We start from the raw sequence: 27,965 nt of genomic DNA on the forward strand, positions 1-27,965 counted from the left end.
TCTGTGCAGGTGAGTGAAAGTATACCTTGTGTAAACAGCAGTCAGAACACTACAAGTCCTTCTGGCACCCTCAACCTTTTTTCTCTGGCAGGCTGCCACACTGTAACAACAGTTTCAAAGCACAGATCTGATTATAGTGTGAACAAGCTGAAAAATGACCAGAACTAAAACACACTGTGCAAGAAAGATAACATCAAGAGGTTTAGGATACACACAGTAACAGACACCTGCATTAACAAGAGAGCACTGATCTCCTCCAGAGGGTTAAAAGAACGACGGAATCATAAGACAACCTTTCTGAAATCATTTGATCACTTTGTGTGTGAAAACAGAGCTCTTCTTTTGAAGTCGCACAACAGCGCAGCTTGATTACGGTTTGAGATTGAACAAGATCTGGCGAAAGGTAGAAGAAATTGCTGCTGGCAGGTCTCTTCATTACATCTTGGAGTCGGATTAGATGAAGTATCTTGGGTATTTCTGACAGAGCCACTCTTCTGGGTCTGGAGTTAACCCTGTGTGTTCCACTTTCACTGCATGGCTGCATCTGGGAGCCAGCTGCAGCTCTTTGTATACAGCGTGCGAGTGTGTCTGAGTCTGATTAGGGTCACTAGAGGGTCTGTCTCATTCAATATACAGCTGATTGACCAACTGGGAGGTCACAAAAGTTCCAGCAGGCAGGGCCGATGAAATGGTGGAAATTAAATTTGGATGGTGCACTCTTCATGTAGATGGGAGCAGGATAGCCACAAAGACATGAAGAGATCAAGAGCTGTTGAGTTATCAAAGGCAGCTGAACGTTAATGACATAGTTAGTGGCAGAGATACATAAAATTTAGTGCTGTCAGTTGAAATTAAGCAGAATTGTTTGAGGATATGATCTGTATTTAAAAGTCTTTGTTGTGCTGCGAAAGAAAAAAACACACATATCGTGCACACAGTGTAACAAAGCTGAAGATTGCAGAAAGGATAAGTAAACAAATTGTTCTTTTTGCTAAAAATGCTTTATTGGACAAGGAAGATTACAAATCTGATCCCTTGATGGTAACCATCAACTCTCTGATTATACAGGCCAGCTCTTAAAAATGAATTACCACATGGAAAATATTAGCAACCCATGAGAGGGGGGGAAAAAAATACAAATGATGAAAACTTAACAAAATACCAAGACTGTTGAGAGACGACAAGCTTAAAGCACCAAAACTACATGCACAATACAGTTAAAAAAAAAAGAGTAAACACTGCAGCGTTAGCACAGAATAAATAGACTAAACGTGACAAATATGAAATGTTAAAAGGTTTTCCTAGAAGTTTAGGAAGGTGAGGGTCGCACATCCACATAAAAACATTTTTAATGCTGATCTGTTTGGCGGAACAATTCTTGAACTACTGGACCGTTTTCAGTGTAACAATAAGACAAGGCAGACAAGAAGCAGGTCTGTGTGTGTGTGTGTGTGTGTGTGTGTGTGTGTGTGTGTGTGTGTGTCCTAATTCAAACAAGACATCTTGTGAATTCATTTTCTGAGGACCAAGGCACTCAACTTACGTCAAATACTTGTGTACCAAATTTTGAGCAATTTACCACCGCCACTTGCAAACATGAGAGAACTTGTTTGGGTTACAGTGGTGAGTTAAATCAGCTCGAGCAGGTGCAGGAGCTTTTTCAATTTGGACATCACGAATACTCAACTTTCAGTTTTGCCTATTGACGTACTGCTCAACAGTACTTTCTATAGAGCCTTGATCCTGTTTTTACACATTTTTGTAACCAGTCTCCAGAATATACAGTAATTAAGTGAGACACAAACATCTACTTAGAAGGTCTTTTTTGTTCGTTCTCTAACCGTTGGCTTTTGTTATATTTTACAGTTTAGTAAAATAAAGTATAAAGAGTTAAAACAAACATAAGACTAAAAATGAACAGTTAAATGACTGACAGTTGAGTGTAATAGTGACACAGACACGTGGTTTTTCATGATACATGAGTGGTCCCCACATTCGCCTTGTTAAACATTAGTAAAACCAATGTGTTTCAATGTTTCTTATGATCTGAGACTCAACGTTTAGGCTTTCTCCAGCGACTTATAGTATTCTTTCAGCACAGCCCAAGCCTTCGGCGCCATGAAGCCGTCGGGAGGATTCTCCCCCTCGCGGGCCATCTTCCGCATGCGTGTGCCTGAGATGAAGTCGTAATCTTGATGGCTGCAATTTTTAAAAACGAGGGGGGAAAAAAAGAGTTTTGAGTAACAGACATACTTCAATCAATGAAATGATGGTTATCAGCGCAGGAAATATGAGCCAACAATCACAGCTTTGGAATCAAGTGCGGTGAAGCGTAGGAGCAGGAAAACTCTGAGAGCGAAACAAGCTCTTACAAAATCACACTTCTGATCAGCTCCATTCCTTTATGAAACACTTTACACTTTGACAAACTGTTTGTGTATCAAAATATTTATTCCATCAAACTCTACATCTCACATGCCGACCCTTTCTGGCAGCTGCTTTATTTGCAAAACCTCGCAAATCACTCCGTGGCTGCGGAGATACCGTGACAATCCAGGCAGCAGCAGCACGCCATCGTACTGATGGTTCAAGCCGATGATTCAAACTCACTGTGAGGAAGATGTTACATTTATATTCCTGTGTTTGAGATACTTTATGGGTCTTTACTACATGTTGCTGTCAGCTGCATGATCTTAATTGTTAACACCACTTGGATTTGCCAAAGCCTGAATGTTTTGTAATCCTACTCAGAGTTTTTAGTATTACATGGGAATGTTTGGGGCTCACTGTTAGCTAGACTTTCAGAGAAAGGACGGATTGATATATTGTTTGTATAATGTATCTGCCCATATCTATTAAAAGTGTATTTATCTCTAATGATGCCTGGAATTCAAATCCAATTCCAACCCAAAGATTAAAGCATTTTTCCCTTTTTCAAATACATTTTGTAAAATCCCTCTTTTCTTTATGAAAGCAAACATGTGTCATGATGTTTATAAGCACTACAGACTGTTTCTATTCAATGCAACACACCCGGGTTCAAATATAAATGTATATTAAACATAGAACATAAAACACCCTGAGCACTGCTTTATAAAAAGTTAAAATATCTCTTTAGTTTATCACAAACTCCTGTCAAACATCCCCACCATGGAGCTGTCTGTCTGCGTGAAGGAATTTGGCTGTGACATGCAAATTAAATTCTGATCAGAGAATCAAACACACTCAAACAGCTTCTTTCCAATAACCAGATTGTAGATATCCCTTGTCCAAACATTTTAAGTAACATTGAAACGCTCTGATTTCTTTTCTATCCTCTCTCTTTGACAGACGGATTCTCGCTCCACATTAAGTTCTCGTTGTTCAGAAAAAAAAATGAACAACTTTCTTTGAAGCAGGCAGCCAAGGACGGTCTTCATCACTGACGAGTGTTGAGTGGAGTCCTGGCACAAGTTCATCACGTCTTCACTAGCCTCGTCTATTTCTGTCAGGGATAATCAGGACTCTTTCAGACATCTTGTTAGCAGACATTTACATTTATCTCCACAGAGCTTACACTCACAGGGTCAAAGTCCGTCTGTTTATGAGATACAGTTTCTAATTGCTTTTACATGATGGAGCACACCATGTTACCGAAACAATGAGGAACTGTGAGGAAGACCCTCGCTGCTCACATGGCGTGAGGTAGAAGAGCTGCAGGCAAATTCTTCCGGGAACATTTTTTATACAGTGACAAATTGGAAACAGCTTGCTGTGATCTGAGGCGTTACACTTTCGAGAGAGACTGAGGGGTGTTGCTGGTGATTAGGATAAGCATCCATATTCCTGCTGATATTTGGCAAGGTGCATTCAGCACGCATGACAGAACCGAAAGCCATCAATCTAAGTGAGAGACGACTGCAGACTTTGGAAAACCAATTATCGTCTTGCATTTGCGCTTTAGCTTTAACCTTAAAATGACAACAAGCCATTGAGCCAATGGCATTCTATCAAAAATGCAGTATTGGTGTTTTAGCACATAGTGAAGTTTGATCATTAATTTGAGATATGAAAATGTTAAATTATTGCATTTATTGGATTTATTTTCTTTCACTTTATATTGCTTTTTTTTTTCCTATTTTGGGGGAATTTCTTTAGTCCTATTTTTCACACTAGTCTTAATGAGTACATCACACTGCATCTGATAATACCTATACTTGTTAATGTGAGAAATAAAAGTAAATCCCTGACATCAGGTCTGATGACGTCAAACTCACTGAGCAGTGTTGTAAAAGAATATAACCACATCTTTACCACCACTTTATAATCATTCCCCCTTTGAAGACACACGATAAAAAGTTTAAACTCATTTTAAACTTTGTTGTTTCAAAGTGGAAAAATATTACCGTCAGCTCTTCAGCTGGAAACTGTTATTTTTCTTACCTGTTCAATGGTAAAAATTCCAAAGTCATGAAGAGCTAAACAGAGTTGTTGGTCATATTTAAAAACATTATTATCATACCTATTTTTAGCAGCACTAAAAGCACTTGATGTTTCTGTTTGGTTGTGATTTAATGTCATAAATATGTCTCATGGAAAACAAAACAAATCTTTTGATTATTCTGGCCATATTTATTCCTGGTCAAACACAGCTACAGTTGCATAACCTGCATCAACTCCTGAGGAGAGGCAGTGAGACGGCCTGATTTTTGTTAGTCGTCATGTGCGGTGTATGTACACAGAGTGTAATTAATGACATGTCTCTGTAGCTTTTGAGCAACAACAAAGCTTATACTAATCCAGGAAACCTTTTAACTGTATAGGAAATAAAAAAAGCATGTTATTCTTGGCTTGGCTTTTTAATGTAGGAAATAGTTGATTTTTTGTCTCATCCGCTAAATGACTAATTCATTAAAGGAAAGTTTTTGCTGTTTAGGCTGCTGCTTCTAATTGGCCTAAATGAGACGGATGACTTTTGACTAAATCTACAAATAAGCTTTTGAATGTAGTGAGCAGCTTTAGATTCAAACTACGTCTGTATTATATAATCCTGATTTACTTTGGAGAAACAAAACAAGACTCAGGCTTTAAAAGAGTGAAATTAGAGTACTCACTTTTTAGAATTGTAAAAGTCCATTGCTCGTTTGACCTTATTGTAAGCAGCCACCTTGAAGGGTACAATCTCCAGGGTGATGAGGCCCGGAGCCATGGTGAGCACCTTGGCCCCGTGAGTGGGCTCGTACAGGTCCTTCCCTGTGTCTGGGTGGGGCATGCCTGCGGGGTCACGACCCACGATGTAGAAGTTGGCTCCGGCCACCATTCGAGCTCTGCAGTGCCACTGAACCTGGAACGTTAGGGAATTTATGTTAGCATTTCCTTTGTAAGGCTATGAAGAGAAACTACTTTTTACTTTACATTAAATATACATCACTTATCCCTACCCTGAAACAATCATTCAGCTCCATCCCATTGTATTGGTTGTAGTTAGTGTATGGATTTTTAAATCCTTAGTCTAGACATGTAAGGGTTGACTACCTCACCCTTTTGTTAAAGAATCTTTAAACTTTTATACTATATTTTTGTCCTTATATCTTTAACCGTGTTTGGAGCCTACTTTATGTGGGTTCCTAGGTGTTCTTTGATACAATATCTGACTAAAACTAATAATACCATCTAAAAACATTGTGTAGAGTAAAAATGTACAAGATTAACTGAAATTGTTAAATGTAAAGCCAGTTATAAAAATAAAAAAAAACAACCCTCACAGCCACATTTACATTTTCACATTCTAGCAGACCAGAGCTAAATCCACAGGAGTCCAGTCAGCCAGCCTCAAACACATTACAATGAGGCCTTGGCAATCACCACAAACACTGAGGTTGTTTTGTCTGCTCTCTTATGATCAGTTATTGCTTTATCTCCACATTCCTCGACTGTTACTAATACTAGTTTAATAAGCTTGTGGCACACATACTTCATAAATCTAAAAAATGTCAGATCAGGCCAACGCAACAAGTGGTTTCAGCTCTAGGTAGAAGTGCAAAAGAACATTCTGGCAAGACAACCACTGAAGAAGACATTTGAATATGTGGGTGGCAGCACACCAGAAGTTAATGTTATTAGTGTGTAAACAAGGTCAGACCGATGATACCAAGACTGCAGCGGAGTCTGGCTCTCTGAACCTCCCATTCAGAATTAAAAACTGAATTAATTCACTGCCTGACATCCGCCAGCCGTCGATCTGCCCTCAATATTTGTGTCTGACGCTGAGTTATGATAGGACTCCCAGCTGCACAGCTATGCTCAGTCGCACTAAGAGGTTTATGTATGGCAGGGAAACACTAAACAGAGCCTCTCAAGACAATTGTAAATCCTATTTCCTGCCATTTTTCACTCTCAACATTTGCAGTCACCAAGTTTATGACAGTCCTCCTCCCTGTTGTCATAACTCTGCTGTCAAATAATCTGTTCAGTGTCAGTTATGAGGAAAACAAGTCTTTTTTCATACCAAACCTCAAGTACGTCACTGCAAATACAACATTCTCGTTACCTCAGTTGGCCCGGCGTACATCATGGGTGAAGGAAAGATAGCTACGATGGTAGTGTCTGGATTCAGGACGCCCTCCTCCAGGACAGCGGCGTGCTGCTTCATTCGCCAGGGCAGCGGCACATCGTCGTCCTTGGTCCAGCCTCCCAGTGGGTGGAGCAGGAGAACAGGGCGGCGGTAGCCCCGCTCGATGAGACGCTTGTGGGTGTCCTGCATCAGAAGAGCATGGCCGTTGTGGACTGGGTTACGGAGCTGAAAGGCAAATACAGCATCTAAACAGAGACAAAAAAAGGAAGGATGAGAAGGAACTGTTAAACTGCAACCAAACACGTCTCAATACATCTGTATAAAACAAACAAAAACGCCACAATGTACCCAAAGATAATCAAGCAGCTAAGTGCCCGACCACCGAAACCCCACACAGTGAAGGACTGAATCACACCAGAGCTTTCTCTCCCATGACTTCCCTTCTCTGTCTCCCTTACTTCTTTACCAGAGACTAAACAAAGAATGAAAGCATTGAAGTGAGTGGACTATCCAGTGTCTCCTCTCCTTTTGAAGAAAAAATGGGGAGCAGTTTTTAAATATTGTGACACTCTAGTCTCTCTAGAAGTCTGCGGTTCCAAATGTGCTTATGACACAAAAAAAAAACATTAGACCATTAGAACTTGGAGTGTACGGTACCTGCATTCATTTCTTTAAACTTCTGCTTGAGCTCAGTGGGCGTCAGTCGGTACTGATCGAGTCCATCTTCCCAGCGGATCTTGTCCAAAACCTGCAGGTCTCCCCCGACCAGCCAGTCTCCGCTTTCCAATACCATCTGAAATAAGAGGTCACAATGATCACGACAGGGAACACAACTCAAACATAATCCAGACTTAAGACACCATGGTCCATAAAAACATCACTGTGCTGAAACCAGGCCAGGGTGAATTCTAATAAAACTCCAGAGTTACTACCCAGTTGCAGTGGGGACACACCAGCATAAATCAGAGTCTCTGAGTCTTAAAACTGTCAACAAAACCCTGGCAACCCCACTTTTCTTCACTTGGCCACCTTTTCGATTTCCATAAGAAAGCGGAGACAAAATCAGATTGTATTCCACATTAGATCCTGATGAGCTTATGACCACATTGGGGAGAAATTTTCCCCTCAAAAGATAAATCCAACAGTGTCACAGAAGTGCTCGGGATGCAGCCGAAGGTTGCTATTGTTTCAGGATATATCTTTGGCCTGCCTCTTGTGGCATTTATGAGAGTGTAGCTAGAGTTACTGAAAGCCCCGGCCTGTGTGATGTTAATGTGATACAAAGTGACAATTCTCTACAGGCTCGGTAATAAAAGAAGAAGCACAACACCGGTGTCGGGGCTGAGGAGTCTCAAAACAAAAGGCCACAAATGCAACCTGAAGTTTGTAGCAGCAGATTTGGAAGTTGATAACAAAGATGTCACCGATTTCATTGACATGTAATTTATCATGTGAAAAACACACAAAAAGTCTTTGATATCCATACTTTAGAAACATGCTGATTTCAGTTTGATCTGGCACACTATACATAAAAATCAGACAGATGTCAGCGTAAGACGTGTGTACGTGATGTGATCAATAACAACTTGGCTCCGTTTGAGGAGTTTCAGGATCGTGTTGTGATTCGTTTTCCACACTCGAATTAATCCAGCCTGTTCGCTGCCAGCCTGAGAAGAGCCGTGAAAGATGCGTAACAGTCTTGCTCTTTAGATAGATCAACAGCATAGACAACTGGCAATTTATTTTCCTAACAGAAGTTGAGGGAAAATGTAAAGTCTGCGTGATCATATCAAAGCAGCAGGCCTCCACATACACATGTGCTCTGTTTAACCGTTATAAGTAGCCCATGAGTCCACATGTGAAAAGGGCCCTAGCCAAATAAACAGCAGCTACACCATAGTTTCCGATGAAGGGGGCTCCTGTCTGACTGACGGACAGGTAAACAGGAAAAGGTGGATTAACTAAATGTTCTATGGAGCGGCTTGTTTCTGGTTGGAGAGAGACAGGAGGGAAAGTTGTAGCTATCGGCGCAGAGCTGTGTTGACAGACTGGCTCCGGCTCAGGGAGTTAAACATACACATAAGCATACATACACACGCTCTTTAATGAGTGATACCTTAATCACAGCAAGCTGAGCTCACATGTTCTTAGAGTGGATCGAGAATGACAGTTGTGGAAATATAAGAGCGCTCAGCATGTGTTTAAAGTCAAGGCATCAGGTGTTGACAATGAAGAGTCATGGTACCAATTTGTGAAACTGGCCGCCCCTCGCATCATAAAACACATCACCAAGCCAGATAGAATCATGAAACAAGGTGAGACAAAAAAGATGTCTGCCAAGATTTAAAATGACTTCCAATAGTGCTGAAATACGGAGACAGCTTTGGTCGAGTGTTTAAGTATAAGGCTTTGAAATGAGCCAGGAACTTTAAGTTTTGTCTTTCACCTTTGAACATACACAGATGGCCAAACAAGTGCTCTAATCCTGAAAACAGTGGGATTTAAAATGAACTATCTTTGTCTGCAACACCAGACAGCTCTGTTCTGTTCCAGCCAGAGCCGATGCCACTTTTCCGCAGGATACACAGGATCAGTTCAGGACGTTATCTCGCCACTGTGTCTACCTGAGCCCCACAGCAGTCTATAGGAGACAGATGGAAACGATTCGAGGGTCTATTTGGAGAAGAGTTTTGTGAGCGGAAAGGTGAAAGCTGGCAGGGACTGAGCGGTACATTCTCAAGCGCATTTGGTGGAATCCACTAAGCAGCATCCAAATATAACACCTGCAAAATGAGGGGTTGACCAAAAAGATCAAGTGATTACCCTGGGCGTCCTGACAGAGTGTGAGAAAAATCTCCACTCTTTCACCTATTCACTCTTTCCATAAGCAATGTGAAAAGGCCAGCTCGGATCTGTGTTCTATCAGGGCTGACTCCAAAGGGGCTGTTTGCGTTCACATGCAAGGTGTTTATCACATAGCACACTGAGACAGCGCGTCTGCAGCTCTGCGATGCTACTCTGCACTTTCAGCAAGGCCTGCATTACCAATCTGACTTTCAGAGAATAAAACCTGTGACCCTGAACGTGTCATTTACCTTGATGTAGGGGTGATCCTTGCAGGTCGTGCCCCACTGGCGAGCACATCTTTCTTCTTTGCGGTGTTCATAAAACTCAGGGTTGCGAAGGATGGCCACCCGTCTGCCCTCGTAGACCAAGGCCATAGCTGTCACGCCGTCTAAACGCTCCTTATCTGCAGCAGACACCGGCAGCACCACAGGCACTGACAGGTTGATGACACCACCTAGCAAAGTAGAGAACCAAAGACGATTTAATGAGTGGAAAGGGCATATTTATGCTAAAAGAAAATACATACAAAATACATTTGAAAGCTTAAACCAGAATGTTGACACTTTTGCTTAAAAAACGGACACTGACTGCAATTAATTATTGTTGCAGAGAATTTTTTATTCTCTAAAATACTATGTGGAACTCATCATTGGTATATGCGAACACGCTTCTTTCCAAGCATGTGCAAAGCAAAAAACACAGTCATGCCACCATTTTCAAGCTATTCTAACAATCAATATATGTGGCAATAACACACCAAGAAGTTGAGAAGCACTAAAAGACCCCCTCCAGTGAAAACCAAGTGTTTAACCTTGTAAAGATCTTCAGGGACAACATAAGCAGTCATCTCCATGGCTGGGCTTTCAAACTGCAGTGTACCAAGGACAGGCTGAACAACACGTTTTCAGATTGGCAGGTTTGAGACGTCACAAACCTAAGGAGCCAATCCCGTTAATGGATGGGGTGACGCTATGCATATCATAATGTGTAACCTATGGCAACCACTCCTGTGATGCGCGAGCCAGCTGTAACATCATGGTAATATTTGCAAACTCACTACTGACTACTAACGTTAACGTTACTACTACTTATTGCATAGTGGGCGGGACTTTGCAGATTTGGGAATTTCTAATGAGGGAGAAGGAGGAGATGCCTTAGGAGGATATGAAAAAACATATCAGACACAGTATATGTCTTTAGGGGCTGGTCTTTAAGAAAACAACTGCAAGCTTGGAAACAGGGCTGTATCTTTAAAAAACAGCTTTGCACATGTTAATAAATAAGAAAATATATTAAACTCCGTAATTACACATTAATGCTGGGCACGGTGTGTTTGAAGGAGAGACGCTGACGTTTACCATAAGCTTTGTTTGTATATAAGTAGCCCCCATGGGGCACCTTTCTTATAAAAGGCAAGTTAAAATGTTCACAGGTTAGGTATCAACAGAACAGCTCAACTAATTAACTTTCCATCCTGTTCCTCCTCAGGCTAAATGTGGAATATACAGCTTCACCACAGGCTACAACGAGTCTTCAAGGCTGTAATTTAATAAGCAAGTGGAGAGAAAAAATCCTCTCTAAAGCTCGGCTGGATCTTGACCCTTTAACCATTTTATGATTTGAGCCGTGTAGCGACAGCGCACTGTTGGCGGGTTCTTTTTGCCGTCCAGGTTAATGAAAATGTTTGGAGCGGCACGCTTTTCACATCACATCAGATCAAATGCTGTGGAAACAGGAGGGGACGCTGGTCCTGCCCCCAACCTCCCCCTGGACCCTCTTCTCGTCCCCTCTGTTTTATTGGAACCAGCTGTGAGCTCTACACTGTGACACACACACACACACACACACACACACACACACACACAGACAGGACTGCCAAATGTCCAAGTGAAGAAGAGACACAAGTTGGAATCTGGGCCTCTGTTTCCTTTTGCAGACTGATTACTAAAACATGCAGTTTTCTGCTGCTGCGTGACCAGTTTCAGTGTTAAAGTGGAGACGATCAATACTTTCTCTGTGATTCCTCTGCTGTCAAATCTCTGGAAGGAAGTTAAAATCGATAAACGGAGGTGTGTGGTGTCAATCAATACAGAACCTCTTCCTCTGTGTCCTTCTGCCTCCGGACAAGTGGGAAAAGTGGAATCAAGACTTTTCACATTCATATTTATTTTTGCCTTTCGTCTTCTGAACAGCTCAATATGTTCTCTTTTTTGGAAAGAACTTTTAATTATCTGACATTTTGTTCTACGTTAAAAGAAGTTGATGGTTTTATCCCTCGGTGAGGAGGACAGCTGTTATGATACAAATATCTGCCAAAATCTGACGCTAAGTTAACTTTCAATTTATTTTATGTATTTTTCATTTTATTGTGTATGTAAGAAAATATTACGCATCATAACTCACAACCAAGATTGGAGTGGTCGTACAGGCAGTAAAAGTAAATTGACTGTTTCTTGGAATTTCAAACAATACGTGAGAAATTGCTGTAATTACACTGAGAGACTCGACAACCAATATGATGTTTGTTTTCTGAAGCGTGCCAAAAGAAACCAAGGCACTCTGGAGATTAGGGTGCAAATGGACAATATGATATAAAGCATCATCCTTCAAATTCTGCATTTAAATCAACTTCATTCCCATATCAATGTGTCATTCTGCCAGCCAGCCAAATTGTACATCACTGCTGCATCATGAGCCCTTCGTCCGCATGAAGCTTTAACGAGGCACACAAAGCCTCACTAAAGCTTCCCAGCAGCACATCCAATAGTAGTAATATGAACTGTGTTTAGCAGGGAATCATGCAGAGAGTATTTGTTGATCTAATTTAACACTCCACTTTATCAGAGTGATATTTTTTATTGGAATTAAGTAAAGAATGATAGAGGGGAACACGAGGAGCTACAGCTGAGAGATATTTAAGGATCAACTGACAGAAACAACGGACAAAGCTCACAAGTCTGTAAGCGTCAAATGAAAGAAGCTTGTGAATTGAGAGCTAATTTACTGCATTTGCAGTACTAAAAAAAAAATCATTCAAGTACTGCTGTAAGAAATGTGTTATGACGTCTTGACTGAAAGCCACCCCCCATTTCCACAAGTCCATTTTGTGAGCGCTCATCTCCATCTAGTGCCGTTTCTCCAGTATTGCAACACAAAACGTTTCATCTGTCATCTCTCTTTAAAAACATAAACATCTTACCGTCCAGCAGACAGTCAAAGTGAAGACACTGCAAATACTCTCTCTCTCTCATAAAGCCATTAAGAGGAGTGGCCCAGCCTTCAGCCAGCACCTGCACCCACTGCATGTCCACCTGAGGATCAAACACAAAGCCACATTAAGTATGAAAAGGATGGAAAAAAAGACAACACGAAAAGAATATAAGTAAACGGTAGACCATAGAGAAAAAAATGTTCTCTATCCAGAATATAAACGAGCTAAGAATAGTTATTTAACTAATATTATTAATTAAGACTTATCAAAATTAGAAAACAAATATCAGGGGCACCTTTCCAATCTGCACAGCAGGCAGAGTCTCTGCATCAGCCTTAGCCAGGTCCAGTTTATTCTCCTGAACGTAGAGCTCTTTCACTTCATAAGATGCATCAACTGGAACTATATCCTGAAGAACAAAAAAAAAAAAAGGGAAATTAATAATTATAAATAAATCATTACAAAATATTTTGCATAATTAACACTTAGGTGATTGCTACTATTTACTAAAAAATAGAAAATTTACAGGACAAAGCGTAGATGCAATGATATCATTATTCATACAAATATGAGGCTTTACTGCCCCCAAGGGGACAATGGCAAAAGTTAATGCTGTCTATATCTGATCACACAAATTTTCTTTAAAAGGAGATATGGTCAATAAAAACAACAGCAGCTGATTATAAAATTAATAAATGCATTCTAAACATGTTTAGGCAGAGTATTTCTTCCCCTCACCCTCTCCTGAAGCAGGTCAACAAGCTGTTGTATGCACTCGTTCACATTGCAGGAGTCAGTCTTCAGCACCAGCTCTGGAGCCTCTGGCTTCTCATACTCTGAGTCAATCCCAGTGAACCCTAAAAAAATGAAGAGCAATAAATGATAATATAAATATAATGTTTTACTGAGCTAGAGAATAAATTGTTGACATGCCTTCGTTTTGTGTTTAACAACAAATCATCATATGGGATTTCATTTTTCTTTAGGTCAGAGATAAAGAGTATATATTATATAGTATATTAGAGATGTGACTATCTATCAGTCCAAGCCAAACTTATCACCGTCTTGAACAAATAAAAGATACAAAGATCCAGGCCTTTGATGTACTGTTGCCTTGCACATAAACAGTATTAAAATATACTCTACCTCTTATCTCCCCCGCTCTGGCTCTCTTGTACAGCCCCTTCACGTCCCTCTGCTCACAGACATCCAGTGGAGCGTCGACAAACACCTCAAAGAAAGGCAGCCCTGCAGCCTCATGGATCTTCCTGGCATTGAGGCGATCCTGACAGAAAAAAAACGAGAAAAGTAATGTTATTAAAGCTCAGATTTAGGTTTTATAACAACGCATTTTGTGTCGTCTTCTGCAGGAGGACATCATTCACCACTGTGTGCAGTACATAAGGTCCTATTGCCGTAAGCACAGCTCAAAAATGGCAGAAATTAAAGAAGAGAAATCACAAAAAGTGCTTTATTGTATTTGGAATTTTTTTTTTTTTTTAAGCTATTTTTCAGAAGTTGTATTAGGGATTTTTTCAGTATTTATCAGTATTTTTTCTTTGCTTAAATTAAAGATTGAAAAATGTATGAACTCAAATAGTGAGCCTGGCTTGATATGTAAAAAAAATTGTGGTTAAAATATACAAAATCCTGCCTTTAACAGTAACAGAACAGAAGTACCAGAATGGCTTTTTTATATACATTGTATAACAGAAAAAAAGTGATGTCAAGCCATATTTATCCCCACCATCAACCCATAATGCTTTCTATTGAGAGTCACTCACCCTGCTGTAGGGAGAGATGAAGCTGGCGATGCAGACCAGCCCAGCATCAGCAAAAAGCCGAGCCACCTCAGCAATGCGCCTAATGTTCTCTTCACGGTCCTCAGGGCTGAAGCCTAAGTTTTTGTTCAGCCCCTGACGGATGTTGTCGCCATCGAGTGTGTAGCATGGGATACCATGACACACCAGGTACTCCTCCAGAGCCATGCTCACTGTGGTCTTCCCTGCACCAGACAAACCTTTTCACAGAAGAATACAGCATTATTATGAAGCTAGGTTATGAGAAGATCAACAGCTGCAGAAAGGGCTGTTTTTGTTTTATTTTGTAAGTTGCAAACATCTCATAACCTACCACTCAGCCAAACAGTGCATCCTCTGAAGCCTCCTCTTGTGCCCACAACCTGCCCGCGCTTGTTTCGGCTGACATGATGAGCTTGATAGGTGACATTGGTTGCACGTTGCATTCCCTATAACGAAACAGATTAACAGTCAATTCAGCCCTCTTTCTGCCCAGTAGTAAAGGTTTATTTTAAAAAATCCGAATAAAAAGACAGGAGGTTAGGATAAGGAAAACAAGCATTGGGAATTAAAATTAATCACAGTCAAAAATATCGTAAAAGTGGCTTTAAAACATGGCTTCTTAAAAATCTGTAGGCTGTTTTATATTATAAAGAATGCTTTGAACATGTATGCAGAGCAGCATGCAAGCATTTTTCTCATTTTCCATGTCCACAACAGTCAATATTAGTTTTGTCAGCATATTTTTTAAAGTAGGCCACGTTAAGTAACTTAATTCCAAGGTGATATATTCAAATGTTTTGGCTGATCCATAACTTTCACCCTCACTGTGACGAGGCCTGTGATGACTAACTGATTCGGCTATGTGTGTTTAAGTGCTGTTGTCTGCTGATATTGTTTGTGTTATTCAAGTGTTAGCATGTTGTAGCATCATAATGTGTAAATGTTATGGCTTTTTCCCAGAGGACTGTAAAAAGAGCTAACCTACTGTTTACTCATCAAACAGTGATCTTAACACACGGCCATACGTTTACTGACTAAAAAAGTACTTGCAAACAGTATTCAACTCCCACGTAGGCTATCAAGGGTAATAGCACAGATATACGTGTATTAAACAAACACTTAATGCCATGAATTACATTAGCAGTTAACTGATTAGCCACGGCGCTGCTAGCAACCAAGGCTAAAAATGTACAACTAGCATTACCGTTATTGTAGCGTTTCGGCACTGTAAGGTAAAGTATGCTAATTAGCCATCTGCCTCATCAGTAAACCTGTTAGCTTATTCGCAGTTGGTTACTGGAGTTGAATGGACGTGAAAAAACACAACTCGGCTAAAGAAAACTCACCCAGTTCTCGGCAGCGTTGCTTAGCTTCTGTTTCTTGTGCGAGTTGCCATAAGTCTCCATGGCTGGAAGCGTGTAACGGCTGGTTCAACCGGCTAGTACCGTTAAAACAAACAATAAGGAACACCGCCCGGCTCTTCGGCGGCTAGTTCAGATATATCTTGATGTGTTTGTACAGGTAACTCCTGTGAATGGAGGAGCCCGAAGCCGGGGAGCCTTGCTGGCACTACAACCGGGAAGAGCAGCAGCCACGTAACACACCGGCGACGGAGTGACGCACTTCCTCAGTCAGTGGTCGGTTCGGCAAAAAAAACTGATCTGATGTCAGTTTTACTTGTTAGTGTCTCTCAGCACAGTTAGAGCCCCGATGACTAAACTGATCTGCAACCAGTACTCTCAAAGCAAATAGTTGGTAAAAGGAAAATTACAGTTCTTATTGCGAAATAATGCGATTTCATCATTTTGAATATTTTGGTCTTGAAAATCATAACTTTTTTAACGGACATGGCTTTAAATATGCGGAATTACCTAAATATATGAAATAACTCATAGCTTAATGACTGATAAATAAAAAATATTTTAATCAGATTTTACCTTATCCTTACGCAACATTTTTTTTTTTTTTATCTTTAAAATAGAATGTAGTTTATCTCAACAATACATCAAAACCACCCACAAATTACAAATATCCTGCTACTCCACCTAACTAGTTAAAAAGCGAATATTTCTGGACACCTATTTTAATTTGAACCGAGTTACAGGGCGACGCTCGTGCTGATTATAGGACAGTACTCTGGATTAGAGGGGATGCGCGGCAGGAGGCTGGGTACAGAGGCTGGATGTATCTGAGAGCATACGCCGGGCTGCGGGGAGGAGCGCTCCCTCAAAAAGCAGCGGCACTGTGGTGAAACGTAGCAGTCCAGCCTGAGCAGAGCAGCGATCAAACAGGGCGCAGCATCAGGGATCCAAGGAACTGCAAGTACAGGAAGAGGCACCAGGAGGCCCGAGGAAGGCAGGTAGGATGCTATAGCAACACGTGAATCGAAATATCTTCATATTGCGTTGGGTTTCGTGTGTTGACTAGATTCATTGTGGCATTAATGTGTCATCTTTCACAGTATGATTAGGCTGGATTGTATTTTAATGGCTACTACTGATGACACCTAACTTTTTTTAAACCAGCCATGTTTACAGATACCGGAATACACTGTGGTGAAGTCCTCTTATTCTCGTTCATTTTGTTGCAAAGGGCCTGTGTTATCGCATAATTCTTGCAAAAAAGTTTTATTCGGCTCATCATTAGACGTGGTGCGAAAGATAACGTGTTTACTGTAGTATGATGTGAGATACACAAGGCATTTATCATAATAATAGGCAAATGTCAAATATGTAGCTCTAAAAATATCAAATAAAACTCAAAACATAATTTCTGACTTTATTTACCTAGTACACAGCCTGTGAATGCTGCTTGCTTGTTGTACAGCTGTGTCTTGCTTTAATTCTATTGTAATAATTTAGTTACCACTTATCAACTGCTCTAGCTCTGACTGAAAACGAGAGGGCTTAATTACAGGACATGCAATGACCTGTTGCCCCACCCAGTAGCCTCATGTGCAACATGGTGTTTAACACAGTGTGTGGGTCCACTGTGCTACACCCCAAAAGTAAACTTCAAAACCGGCTGCTCCACTCACATCACATGTGACTGACTACCACCCTGTAATATATGGGATGCGTGGGAGACACCCAGTCCTTGAACCTGACATTACTGCCAGGATCCACCCCACATGTGGTTATGGCACCCAGAAAAGTAGGGTTGGCTCCATGTTCAGTGTGGCTGCCTTGGCTTGTACACTATAAAATTGGATGTCTTTCCAGAAAGGCAACAAAATTTATTTGTTCTGTCAACAAATGATATGTATTTGTGTGTTTGATGAACAGCTTTGCACAGGGAACTAGTGTTATACGGTAGTCCTGGGTTCCAGCAGAGGAAGTGAACATCATTGTGGTTTCTAACAGTTACTCTCTGTTATCTAATTTATTGTCCTGACAAGTGTAGTGGTAAATTAAAGTAGAAGTTTATATGAAGAACTGTACAAATGTTACTTCAACTATGAAGTTCTTCTTTTATCATTGACAACAATTACTACTTGTACCACTAAAACTACTCAACTAAGTCACATTGCTCTGACACTCTACATAAGTACAACTTTAAAATACCTGCACTTATTCACTACTACTACTACTACTTTATTACTATGTATTATCATTCATTAATACTTAATCAGCTAATCCACTTAGAGGCAAACACTGCTCTATTTACTCCATACTTTTAGTTGACAGGTTCAAAATACTTTTATTGTGTAAGAGTTTAGGCGGACAACACTTGAACTGATAGGATGCATTGTTTAATATTTAATTTATGTACAGTACAAAGTACTTCATATGGGTTCAACTTGAACCAGGTACGATAATTATATACTATTTTGACCATAATGCACCAATAACATAAAATATTTAGAATTGATACATACTAGATACATTTACTGCCATTTAGTTAAATAAAAAATAGGGTTTTATTTTGATGGAGTATTTTCATAGACTTAATTGCCACTCTGATGTTTTTATTCAAGTTAACGATCTGAACGTTTGGCCACACTGTGCACTAATGCATGTTTTAAAAAGACATGTCTGGCAAAAGAAATATAAATAATCTTTTTTTTTTTTCACAAAGCCATTGAGGAGATCTTTGTTTATTTGTATAACAGAGCCATAAATAGCAGTGGACATAGAGCCAAACTGCTGTACGAACTTTCATCAGATGCTTTAATCACATACTCTGCGGTGAGACTTTTGAAATATACATGACATGTAGCATTTTGAGCATCTCTTACTGACATGAAATAAACATGTGAGGAACATAACTAAAACAAAATGTTATGAATATAACTTCTGTTCCCTGAAGGAGAGGAACGAGGTACAACACATAGTAAGGGCATGATATCCCATACAATTTGTGTTGTACTGAGTAAATTGTCTTAAAGGGAATGAAATGTTCTGACTATAACTTCTGTCCCTGAAGGAGAGGAACGAGGTAGAACACATATATTATGGGAAATCACACCCTTACTATATGTGTTGTACCGAGTGAATCAACTGAAACCCAAAGATAGCGTACTGCTGATTCATGCAGTTTCAAAGCTTGATTTACAGCAAGTACATCTTATATCATATAAAGTAAATCCTCTCTGTCGTGTCACCAGTTGCAAGAGGGCTGGGCTTATTTTAACCTTCCCTTTGATGAAAACAATCCTCATGATGTGAAGAAGAAAATGAGTGGACAGCAATAGTAGCATGTTATTATGGAGGTCCCGAAATGGAGTCAAAGCCCTGGTAACCCTGGAGTAAAATACAGCCTTCGAGGCAACCGTGTGGCTTCTCTTGAAATAGCTTGTGTGAGTGGAGGCAGCCAAGTTATCCATTACAGACTGCGACCATGTGGAATAGTTTTTTTTCTGCCAGTTTTCCATCACCACCCATCCCTTTAGAGTGCTGGGTGCTCCGACTGGTGGGAAAACACTGTGTGCTATACACTGGGGAGGAGGGGACCGGTGGAAAACTAGCCGAATGGAGACACTAAGCTGACCTCCCATGTACAGTACACACAGTGCAGTCTCATAGACATCACTAGAAAATAAATCTCTCCAAAGTCATTTTTATGTCACACTGAGTTTGCATAAGCAGATACAGTAAAATATAGGACATAAACAATCTGGTTGTAGGTTTTTCGAATGGAAAAATCCACCCACACAGAGAGCATGTTGGACAGAAGTCAATATTTACAACTAGGCCCTTGATAAGCCAAAAATCACAATATCAACGGACAACGACAGCTTAGAACAACCTAAACATTTAACATTTTCCTAACAGGTGATGCTCAAAGCTGTGGGAAAAATAACTTTTACATTTTTACAAAATAACAACTTGTTTGGTTTTAACCATGGCCTCAACCTTTCAGGAACCTTAACTAGGTTAAGTAGGAAGTGAAATCTTGACATTCGAAATTGCTGTTTGACAAAAAGATCTCAACTCAAGGTCTACTTACTAGGTGTTTCCTGGAGCACACACTCTTAAAATCAGTTTAACACTTCAGCAAACGCAGAGAAGAAGTTATAAGGGCTATGGATGATCATCATGGCTATTGAACTTGCATGTGTGCACAACAAAGCTGTAAAGATGGACATTGATGTTAATAGAGGCTGAACAGGCCAGATATAAAACAAGCCTCTAAGAAATATACTGTCAAGTGGGATCGAGAACATGGGAGGAAGACAAGACTGCAAACAGTATGTTTACTCATAATCAACTTGTTTGATAATGTTGGAATAATGCTCAGTAAAAAGCTCAATATATCAAGCAGAAAAACACAGAAACCTTTCTGCAACAACACAGAAAACACTGTCCATTGAAGTTGGTTGTGTGCTAGGTTTGAAAGCCTAAACATGCTAGCAAATGTACCTTGAGTCTTGACAGTTTTGACCACAACCTTTTATAACTGTAACCAAGTAGATTTAGTTGCTTAAAATGTACTAAACCCAGCCTTGTTTCCCGGACCAGTATGGTTTGAAGTGTCATGTGTGTTGAACCTCTGACACCTGAAAGGATGTTGTTGGTTCAGTGTTGTATATGTAGTCACGTCTATCAGTAACGTCTGGTGTAGTTGCAAGTGGGTATGCAGAGAGATTGTGAAGTACGTCAACTTATTAGAAATCATTTAAATTTTGATTTGAATCAAAGAATGTTTCCATATTCTACATAAGTTAGTTGTAGCACCTGAGCTGTATTGCAATTATGTAGAAGTGGGTGAAAAACTGTTAGCAAGAGAGCACAGAAGTCTAAACAGGTAGCTAGAAGTAAACTGTTCAAATGATTGAATGAAAGCAATGATTTAACAGTTCAAATGATTCGCTAAAAGCAATGTATAAATGGTTGAAATAGTAAGTGATAGAAAACTGTTCAAACGATGAGCTAAAAATAATGACTTAACAGTTAAATGATTAGCTTAAAGTAATGGATAAATGATTTGATTAACCAGCTAAAAGTAAAAATGCTGTTTGAATGACTAGCAAAAAGTAAGTTGGCTACTCAATGGCTAAATGATTAGCTTAAAGTGATGGATACAAGATTGGAATCATTATCTAAACGCTTTACTGTTCAAATCATGTGCTTAAAGTAACTACAACAGTTAAAGATTTGCCAACAGAAATAGATAAATGGTTGATACAGTTAGCTAAAGGTTATGGATAAAAAGTTGAATTAGCTAACTAGAGTAGGCCTTATAGATAAATGGTTGATACTGTTAGCTAAAGGTTATGGAATTGTTGAATTAGCTAGCAAGTGAAAACCTTTGGATTGATAGTAAATATAGTTAGCTGAACTTATGTGTAAACAGATTTAATAATTAGCTGAACATTATGAATAAACAGTACATCTGAAACACTCAAAGTAATGAATAAAAGAGTGAAATAGTTAGCTAAGTAATAGATACAAGGTTGAAAAATTCAGCTTCAATGGGAACCAATTGGGGGATATGATGTGAAATCATCTGACATGGTTGTGATGTGACCTCAGGCCAAAAAAGATAGAGAACAACCACATTAAAAAGTCAAATTTCAGCAAAAACAAAATGTTTTGCTCAAGTTAAGATGCTCTTTAAGTATAGAGGAGAGAGATTCAGGCTCATATGATTCATTTGTGACTGTTGTGGAAGGTGTTGACAATGTTTTCACCAATAGGAGTGAACATGATGTCGTGATCATCACATGGGTCACATGGCTGTTTTGGAAGGCGATATTTAACAACCTATTTTGACCTGAAGGTAGGATTTTAGGACTATTTTGGTACTTTTAAGTCAGCTTTAGCATTGCCACAAGCTGTGATTTAATGGAGGGCTGTAATTCAGAAAATGTTCACATATCCAAGTTAAATCGCATCTGTCACTGTCACAGTGTATCATTAATGACAAAGCACCTGTAGAAGGCATTGTCACCATAGTCTGTCTCTCTTGAGTTAAGAACTGAGTGCTTTAAATTCCCAAGTTTGAACCTGTTAGAGAAGTGAATATATGTGAATCATAATTTACTCCAAAAGAAAACATTCAGAATTTCTCACACTTGCCATATGAATGGTTTGCTACGCAAACAAGAGAGTGAGTGCATAAATACCCTTGACATATAGGAACACAACATCAGTATAACTAACCACAAAGCTGAAACATAATCTCACTTATTGCAAAAGGAACATGGCATTGTAATTGGTTTAGATTGTTTTGTCTGCTCCTGTAGATCTTATTTACCATCTTGGTCAGTTACAAAAGAACTTATGACCCCTTTAACTCCCTTAAAGTCTGTCAGACTCTGTCTTCTGTAGCCATCCATCAGTTGCATAACAGGGGCTGAATCTGCTCTGGGTTAGTCACAGAGCATTCTGCTATAACACAAGCCTCTCTCCACTGTAATAATATTTTCCCAACAATTGATTCTGAAGAAACTGATACTTTCAGCAGCTCTCCTGACTCCAGCCAAACTCTATTTCTATCCCATCCTCTGTACTAATGCCAGTTTTTTTTTTTTTCTCCATGCAAGTAAACATACCATTCTGTATGTATCCCAGATGACATTTATTGTGATGCATTTCAGGGCTAATAGCGGTATCCTCAAATCCATTAATGGAGCTGTTAGAAGCCTTTTAGACATGAACGAATGAAAATGGTCATTGCTGTAGTGCTCTCTCAGACCATTAACCGAAAAGAGCTCAACAACAAACATTGCAGAGCTCATCTCCAACTTCGTGTCTGTTGTTGTCTTCTGCGTATCATTAATAATTATTCATATATGGCTCCCGACAATACATCCAATTATTTCAATTTAGTTCTAAGTTTTCTTTAGTTAGCTTAGCAGAGTTTCTTTTACATTAGTACAGTTTCAACCTTTTATAATAAGCAGGCAGATTCTTCTGTTGCTACACATAATGTTTGACCAGTAAAACCTGCTGTGACCATGGCAGCAGCTTGTTGAGGAGAAAATCAGAAAAACCAAAGCAGTGTGGGGGAAAGACTTTGCAAGGCCCAAAATAAAAGTCCGCCTGAACGTCCAAACAGAAAACTGTCGTCGTGGTTCTGGTAAATGTCCAGGGAAAGGAAAATATAACGCACAGTGTTAACTCATACAACCACATCTTGTGAAGCTGGCTGCTAGAAATAGCTTTTCAGTCTAAAATGGACATTTCAGCCAGTGGAATCAATAAAAGCTTAATCTCTTGCACTGCTTATTCTTAAAATAAGGGAGAGTGGAATCAAAAGTAAATTATATTTTGTCTCTTCCTGTTTCTCGTCATATTGATCTCTATCTTGGGCAAATGCAAATAGTGTGATTTTACTTCCAGCTTTTAATCTTTTGTTTTCTCTCACTGCAGCTAAAAAAACTCAACCCAGAGGATTGGTGTCTGTGGATGGACATTGCAGGCCCCAATGGCATCACAGGAGCTTGTAAATGCGAGAGACTCTGCCACTGACAATCTGAACCCAGGAATGGAGGGTAGTGCTGTGCCGGGCAGCGGTAAAACCTGTCCTGTCCACACCCCGGGTGGAGAGGATACAAAGAGGGGCTTTCGGAAAGGCATAGGGAGGCATAATGACTATGTGAAGATCTCTGTGCCAGACTCCAAGGTCAATCGTCTGCCCATGGAGTGGTGGAAGACTGCAGTCGCCTTCTTTTATGCTGGCTTTAATTTGGTCCTGACCACAGTCGTCATCACTGTAGTCCACGAGAGAGTCCCACCCAAAGAGAGCAGCCCGCCTCTTCCGGATAAGTTTTTTGACTATATCGACAGGGTCAACTGGGCCTTTACTGTGACGGAGATCAATGGCATGGTGCTGCTGGCTATTTGGCTCATCCAGTTGTTCTTCTACAGATACAAGTAAGAACCTTTTGCTCTACCTATTGTATCGAAAGTATTCTTTCAGCTTTAAGGAATGGGATCTATTATTTGTCATAAGATTTGTTGAAGAAAAATACAGAAAACCACCAGCCTTATTTTGTAATGTAGTGTCACTTTAAGTCCGTTGTGACAAAAAAACCCAAAATGTCCCTGCAGAAATTTGTCTAGGCTACAGCTCTTCCTTTTGTATCACGTAATAAAGTGGTTAAAGGTTATGTGGTTATATGCTGTAGCTTGTTCATCCTGTTTTTTCAGGAGCTGCGTAATACTATAGTATAGTAAGTTTTCCCCATATGACTTCTACATGAGTGGTTTAAGTGTGTGTTCCAGAGAACTGACACCAAAACCAGATGGTTTAATGAGGACAGCTGAAAATGTCCACTTAAATTCAAACGGCTTATTCTTGAGACCACACAATTTATGAATCACTCTAATGCAGCTCTAACTTTGTCCATTTGCAGGTCAATAGCGAGCAGGCGGTTCTTCTTCCTCATCGGCACCCTGTACTTGTACCGCTGTGTCACGATGTACATCACCACCCTGCCTGTACCTGGCATGCACATGACTTGTGCTCCTAAGGTGAGAAGCGCGCAAACATCAGAGGCGGCATCAGCTGTCCTCCTTCAGCCGTGTACTCTCGTTCACCCTCTGGGACTCATTTTGCACAACCATGCAAGAGAGGCAGCTATAAAAAAGCCATTTTGACTTTAACTGCCCGAGGACACCAACAATATTGAGGTGCATCAGTGTTTGATCAAAAACATGTGCTCCCAGGCAGTTGTTTGCTGGGTTGTGTAGTGCAAAAGGATGAGAGGTCGGACAGCATAGTGTAGTCGTTATGCTCTCAGGGTTTTGAAATGTTTTTGACAGTGTATAAAAGCGTTTAGCTACTTGTTATTCTCAGTTATTTTATTTATAAGAAGTGAGTTACCAACAGTTATTAGAGCAACAAGCACAAAAGCAATAATGTGTAGTTCGTTATACTGTCGGACCATTCCTCTTCAGTTTATCGTCCATGTTGATTCGCAGCTCAAATAAAGTTGCCTCGTTGAAAAAGAAAATTAAATGAATAGTCTTTTTGAGTATAGTACAGAATTGCTTACACCAAAAGTTGGATATTAAGATTGTCACTGCTCTCTTCTATGCAAGGGGCGGCTGTGGCTCAGCGGTAGAGTGAGTCATCTCTCAATTGGAAGGTTGGCGGTTCGATCCCTGAATGCTACAGTCACATGTCGAAGTGTCCTCGGGCAGGAGACACTGAACCCCGAATTGCTCCTGATGCCATAGCATAGCCATCGGGTATGAATGTCTGTAGATCCTGAATGGAGGTTGGCACTTACGCCTTTGCCATCGGTGTGTGAAAGAGTGAATGTGACATGTAGTGTGTAAAAGACTAGAAAAGCGCTGTATAAGTTCAGTACATTTCATTTAAAACTGAAGCCACAGCCACTTAACCTAGCTTAGCACGAATACTGGAAAAACGGCTAACTTGGCCCTTGAATTGAAACTAACCCTTAGTTGCAGATCTAAAGCTGCAGCTGATCCAGTGTTTATCTATTTATCTCTGTCCACTTCCTGTTTCCCATTAGCTCCATGGAGACTCTCAGGCAAAGATCCAGAGAATCCTGCGCCTGGTCTCAGGAGGGGGTTTGTCCATTACAAGCTCCCATCTCCTGTGTGGAGACTTCCTCTACAGCGGTCACACTGTGATGCTCACGCTCACCTACCTGTTCATCAAAGAGTGTGAGTACTCGGAGCACTTGTTGTGTGTTTGCCTCTATGGAATAATTTATGGGATTTTCCCGTTAATAATATATGAACACGTGGAGCTGCTGGAGTATAATAGGATACAAACGTGACGTGTGTTACCAGTATTTTTCTACTATTTCTTATATATCTTGTAAAGCTGTATGTTACTGGATACACACTCAGTCACCTGTTAATTAGCAAACCTACTGCAATAGTATAAAACTCTGCAATGACTTGTGCCTCCGTGAATGTTAATTTTTGGTTTTTAAATGTTAAAGAAGTTTAAATTCAACTTTATTGTCATTTTAGGCTTTGTCGCTGTTGCTGTAGAATAATGTTGTGTTATACACAGAAATCATTTAGTACCATAAAAACAAACATTTGCAACACAATTTGGAGCTCACAATCTTCATAATAGGATCCCTTTGCCAGGCTTTTATTTTAAACTGTGTTACTTTTAAATGAAGTGTTTGCAGGATATATGGTATATAGTTGAATAAGAAAATACCAAGTAAAAAATAAAGGTTCATAACGTGCAAAAATATGCTCTGAGGATAACGTATAACAGGCAGAAGTTAAGTTTTCCATATTATCATGTTCTTAACAGTAGCCCTGCTCGTGTGTGTTTTAAAGAAAACCCATCTGTTCCTGTCACATCGCACTAAAGACCACAAATGGGTGTTGTCATAAATATTGCCAACACTGTCGTCTCTCATTCCTTTTTTTTTTCTTCTCAGACTCGCCGCGGTCGTTTTGGTGGTACCATCTGATGTGCTGGCTGCTGAGTGCCGTGGGCGTGGTGTGCATCTTGGTGGCACATGAGCACTACAGCGTGGATGTGGTCGTGGCATATTTTATCACATCACGTCTGTTCTGGTGGTATCACACCATGGCTAACTTACAGGTCCGAACATAGAGCGTGACATTGGGTGGCTGTTTGTGTGTGTGTTCTGTTGAGTGCAAGACAAGTTAAAAGAGTTTCAGAGCTGCAGGGCGCCCTCTCATTGAACTTTGTTACTCATGAGTCATTCTGCATGGAGGTGTAAAAGTTACACGCCAACACAAGGATCTAGTACATCTGTTTAAAGGAAAATATCTATATATTATAGATAATTGTTTATTTACAGTGATTAAATTCTTAGATGGTGCATCAGAACTTTACTGCTTACAGTCAGTGTGTGGCTTTCTAACATGGTGAATTACCCCCTCTAGTGGCCAAATAATACACAGACAGTAGATTTGGACTGGTGTAAAGAAAAAAGGGTTTGTACTTTGTTCCCACTATGAAAGGGTGTTTACGATTTGTTTAAAAATTGCGTCAATTTAGATTTGTGTTCATTTTTTACAAATGATTTATTTTTTGTGCGCCCATATAGAGTAACAGGAAGTCATATATATATTTTATTGCTGTCATTCTAAATAAATACCTTTATTTTCCTTACAGACTCTCAAATGCTCGCCCAACAACTACCTCACAAACACCTGGTGGAACCCACTATTCAACTTCCTGGAGCGGAACGTCCAAACCGCTGTGCCGTGCTCGTACAGTTGGCCCATCACCTGGCCTCCTGCCTGCCTTAAGAACCCCTGCAAGAAGTACTCAATGGTACAGAGCACACGGGAGGAGTGATGTGACCCTGATACCCCAGCAGTGTTGCCTGATAATCCAGAATTTGAAGATGTATTCCTTCGTTCAGTCTTACCTAATGGAAAGGAACATTATGGTACCAAAATGCTATTGGAGAAATGTTTCTGCAAATATGTGTCAAGAAGGGTAATCATGTTGTCTTTGTGTGTTCTTTGTAGATGTAATTTATTTATAAGATAAAGTCCTGCAAAGTCATCATTGTTTATGTTACAGATGTTCGTGTCAGCTCCCAGTGATGGACATTTTGTTGACTGGCAGGTTTGTTACAGTATATTTGCAAGACTTTATTTTAGATCTGCTGCCGTAACTATTGTCGGGGTTTACCTCATTATGATTTTGATGTGTTTAAGTCACAAGGTGCCTTAGAGTGTTTAATGTCGGTTGGAGTTCCAAAACTTCCATTACCAGCTTTGTATTTGTTTTTTTATATTAGTTTTTATATTTCTCTTAATATTGTATTCATTTTAGTAGCCTTGAGTATGTACTGTATATCCTCGCTGTACTCTCAACATTGTATTATTGTATTAAAAATGAATCATGCTAATGCTTCTGTGTGTTTTTTCAATTTAATGAAATAAACAGTCAAAAGCTGCATTGAATAGATCATATTATCCTTAATAGATGGATCAACATTGCAGAATGTTATTTTTAAATGTCACAAGAAATATTTCTATTATTCTAAAATAATTCCTGAACATGTTAACAAAGACGAGGTATCAGCAGGTGTATAGATTTGCATTTGAACAGAATATATCCAACTTTTTTATTATAAAGTAATATTTTGATAGTATAATTTAAATGTAGTCTTTGCTAC

At 39.9% G+C, this 27,965-nt stretch overlaps 2 protein-coding genes across 2 annotated transcripts; one reads left to right on the forward strand and one right to left on the reverse strand.

The window, feature by feature from the left end:
- Positions 1-979: 979 nt before the first annotated feature.
- On the reverse strand, positions 980-15,978 carry papss1 (3'-phosphoadenosine 5'-phosphosulfate synthase 1). The gene is made up of 12 exons (XM_069665551.1): positions 15,760-15,978; positions 14,745-14,859; positions 14,396-14,631; positions 13,758-13,896; positions 13,350-13,468; positions 12,907-13,020; positions 12,600-12,711; positions 9,649-9,854; positions 7,211-7,346; positions 6,530-6,798; positions 5,094-5,323; positions 980-2,199 (listed from the first exon to the last, which is right to left on the reverse strand). The coding sequence occupies exons 1-12, from the start codon at positions 15,817-15,819 to the stop codon at positions 2,061-2,063; spliced, it is 1,875 nt and encodes a 624-aa protein (XP_069521652.1). The 5' UTR covers positions 15,820-15,978; the 3' UTR covers positions 980-2,060.
- A 746-nt stretch (positions 15,979-16,724) lies between these two features.
- On the forward strand, positions 16,725-27,695 carry sgms2a (sphingomyelin synthase 2a). The gene is made up of 6 exons (XM_069666253.1): positions 16,725-16,772; positions 23,230-23,733; positions 24,216-24,333; positions 25,344-25,497; positions 26,241-26,407; positions 26,948-27,695. The coding sequence occupies exons 2-6, from the start codon at positions 23,285-23,287 to the stop codon at positions 27,131-27,133; spliced, it is 1,074 nt and encodes a 357-aa protein (XP_069522354.1). The 5' UTR covers positions 16,725-16,772; positions 23,230-23,284; the 3' UTR covers positions 27,134-27,695.
- The last annotated feature ends 270 nt before the right edge of the window (positions 27,696-27,965 follow it).

This window comes from Semicossyphus pulcher, unplaced genomic scaffold (genome assembly GCF_022749685.1).
Source record: "Semicossyphus pulcher isolate SPU_LCO1_2020_fin unplaced genomic scaffold, fSemPul1.0.p SCAF_17, whole genome shotgun sequence".
In the NCBI taxonomy this organism is placed as follows: domain Eukaryota; kingdom Metazoa; phylum Chordata; class Actinopteri; order Labriformes; family Labridae; genus Semicossyphus; species Semicossyphus pulcher.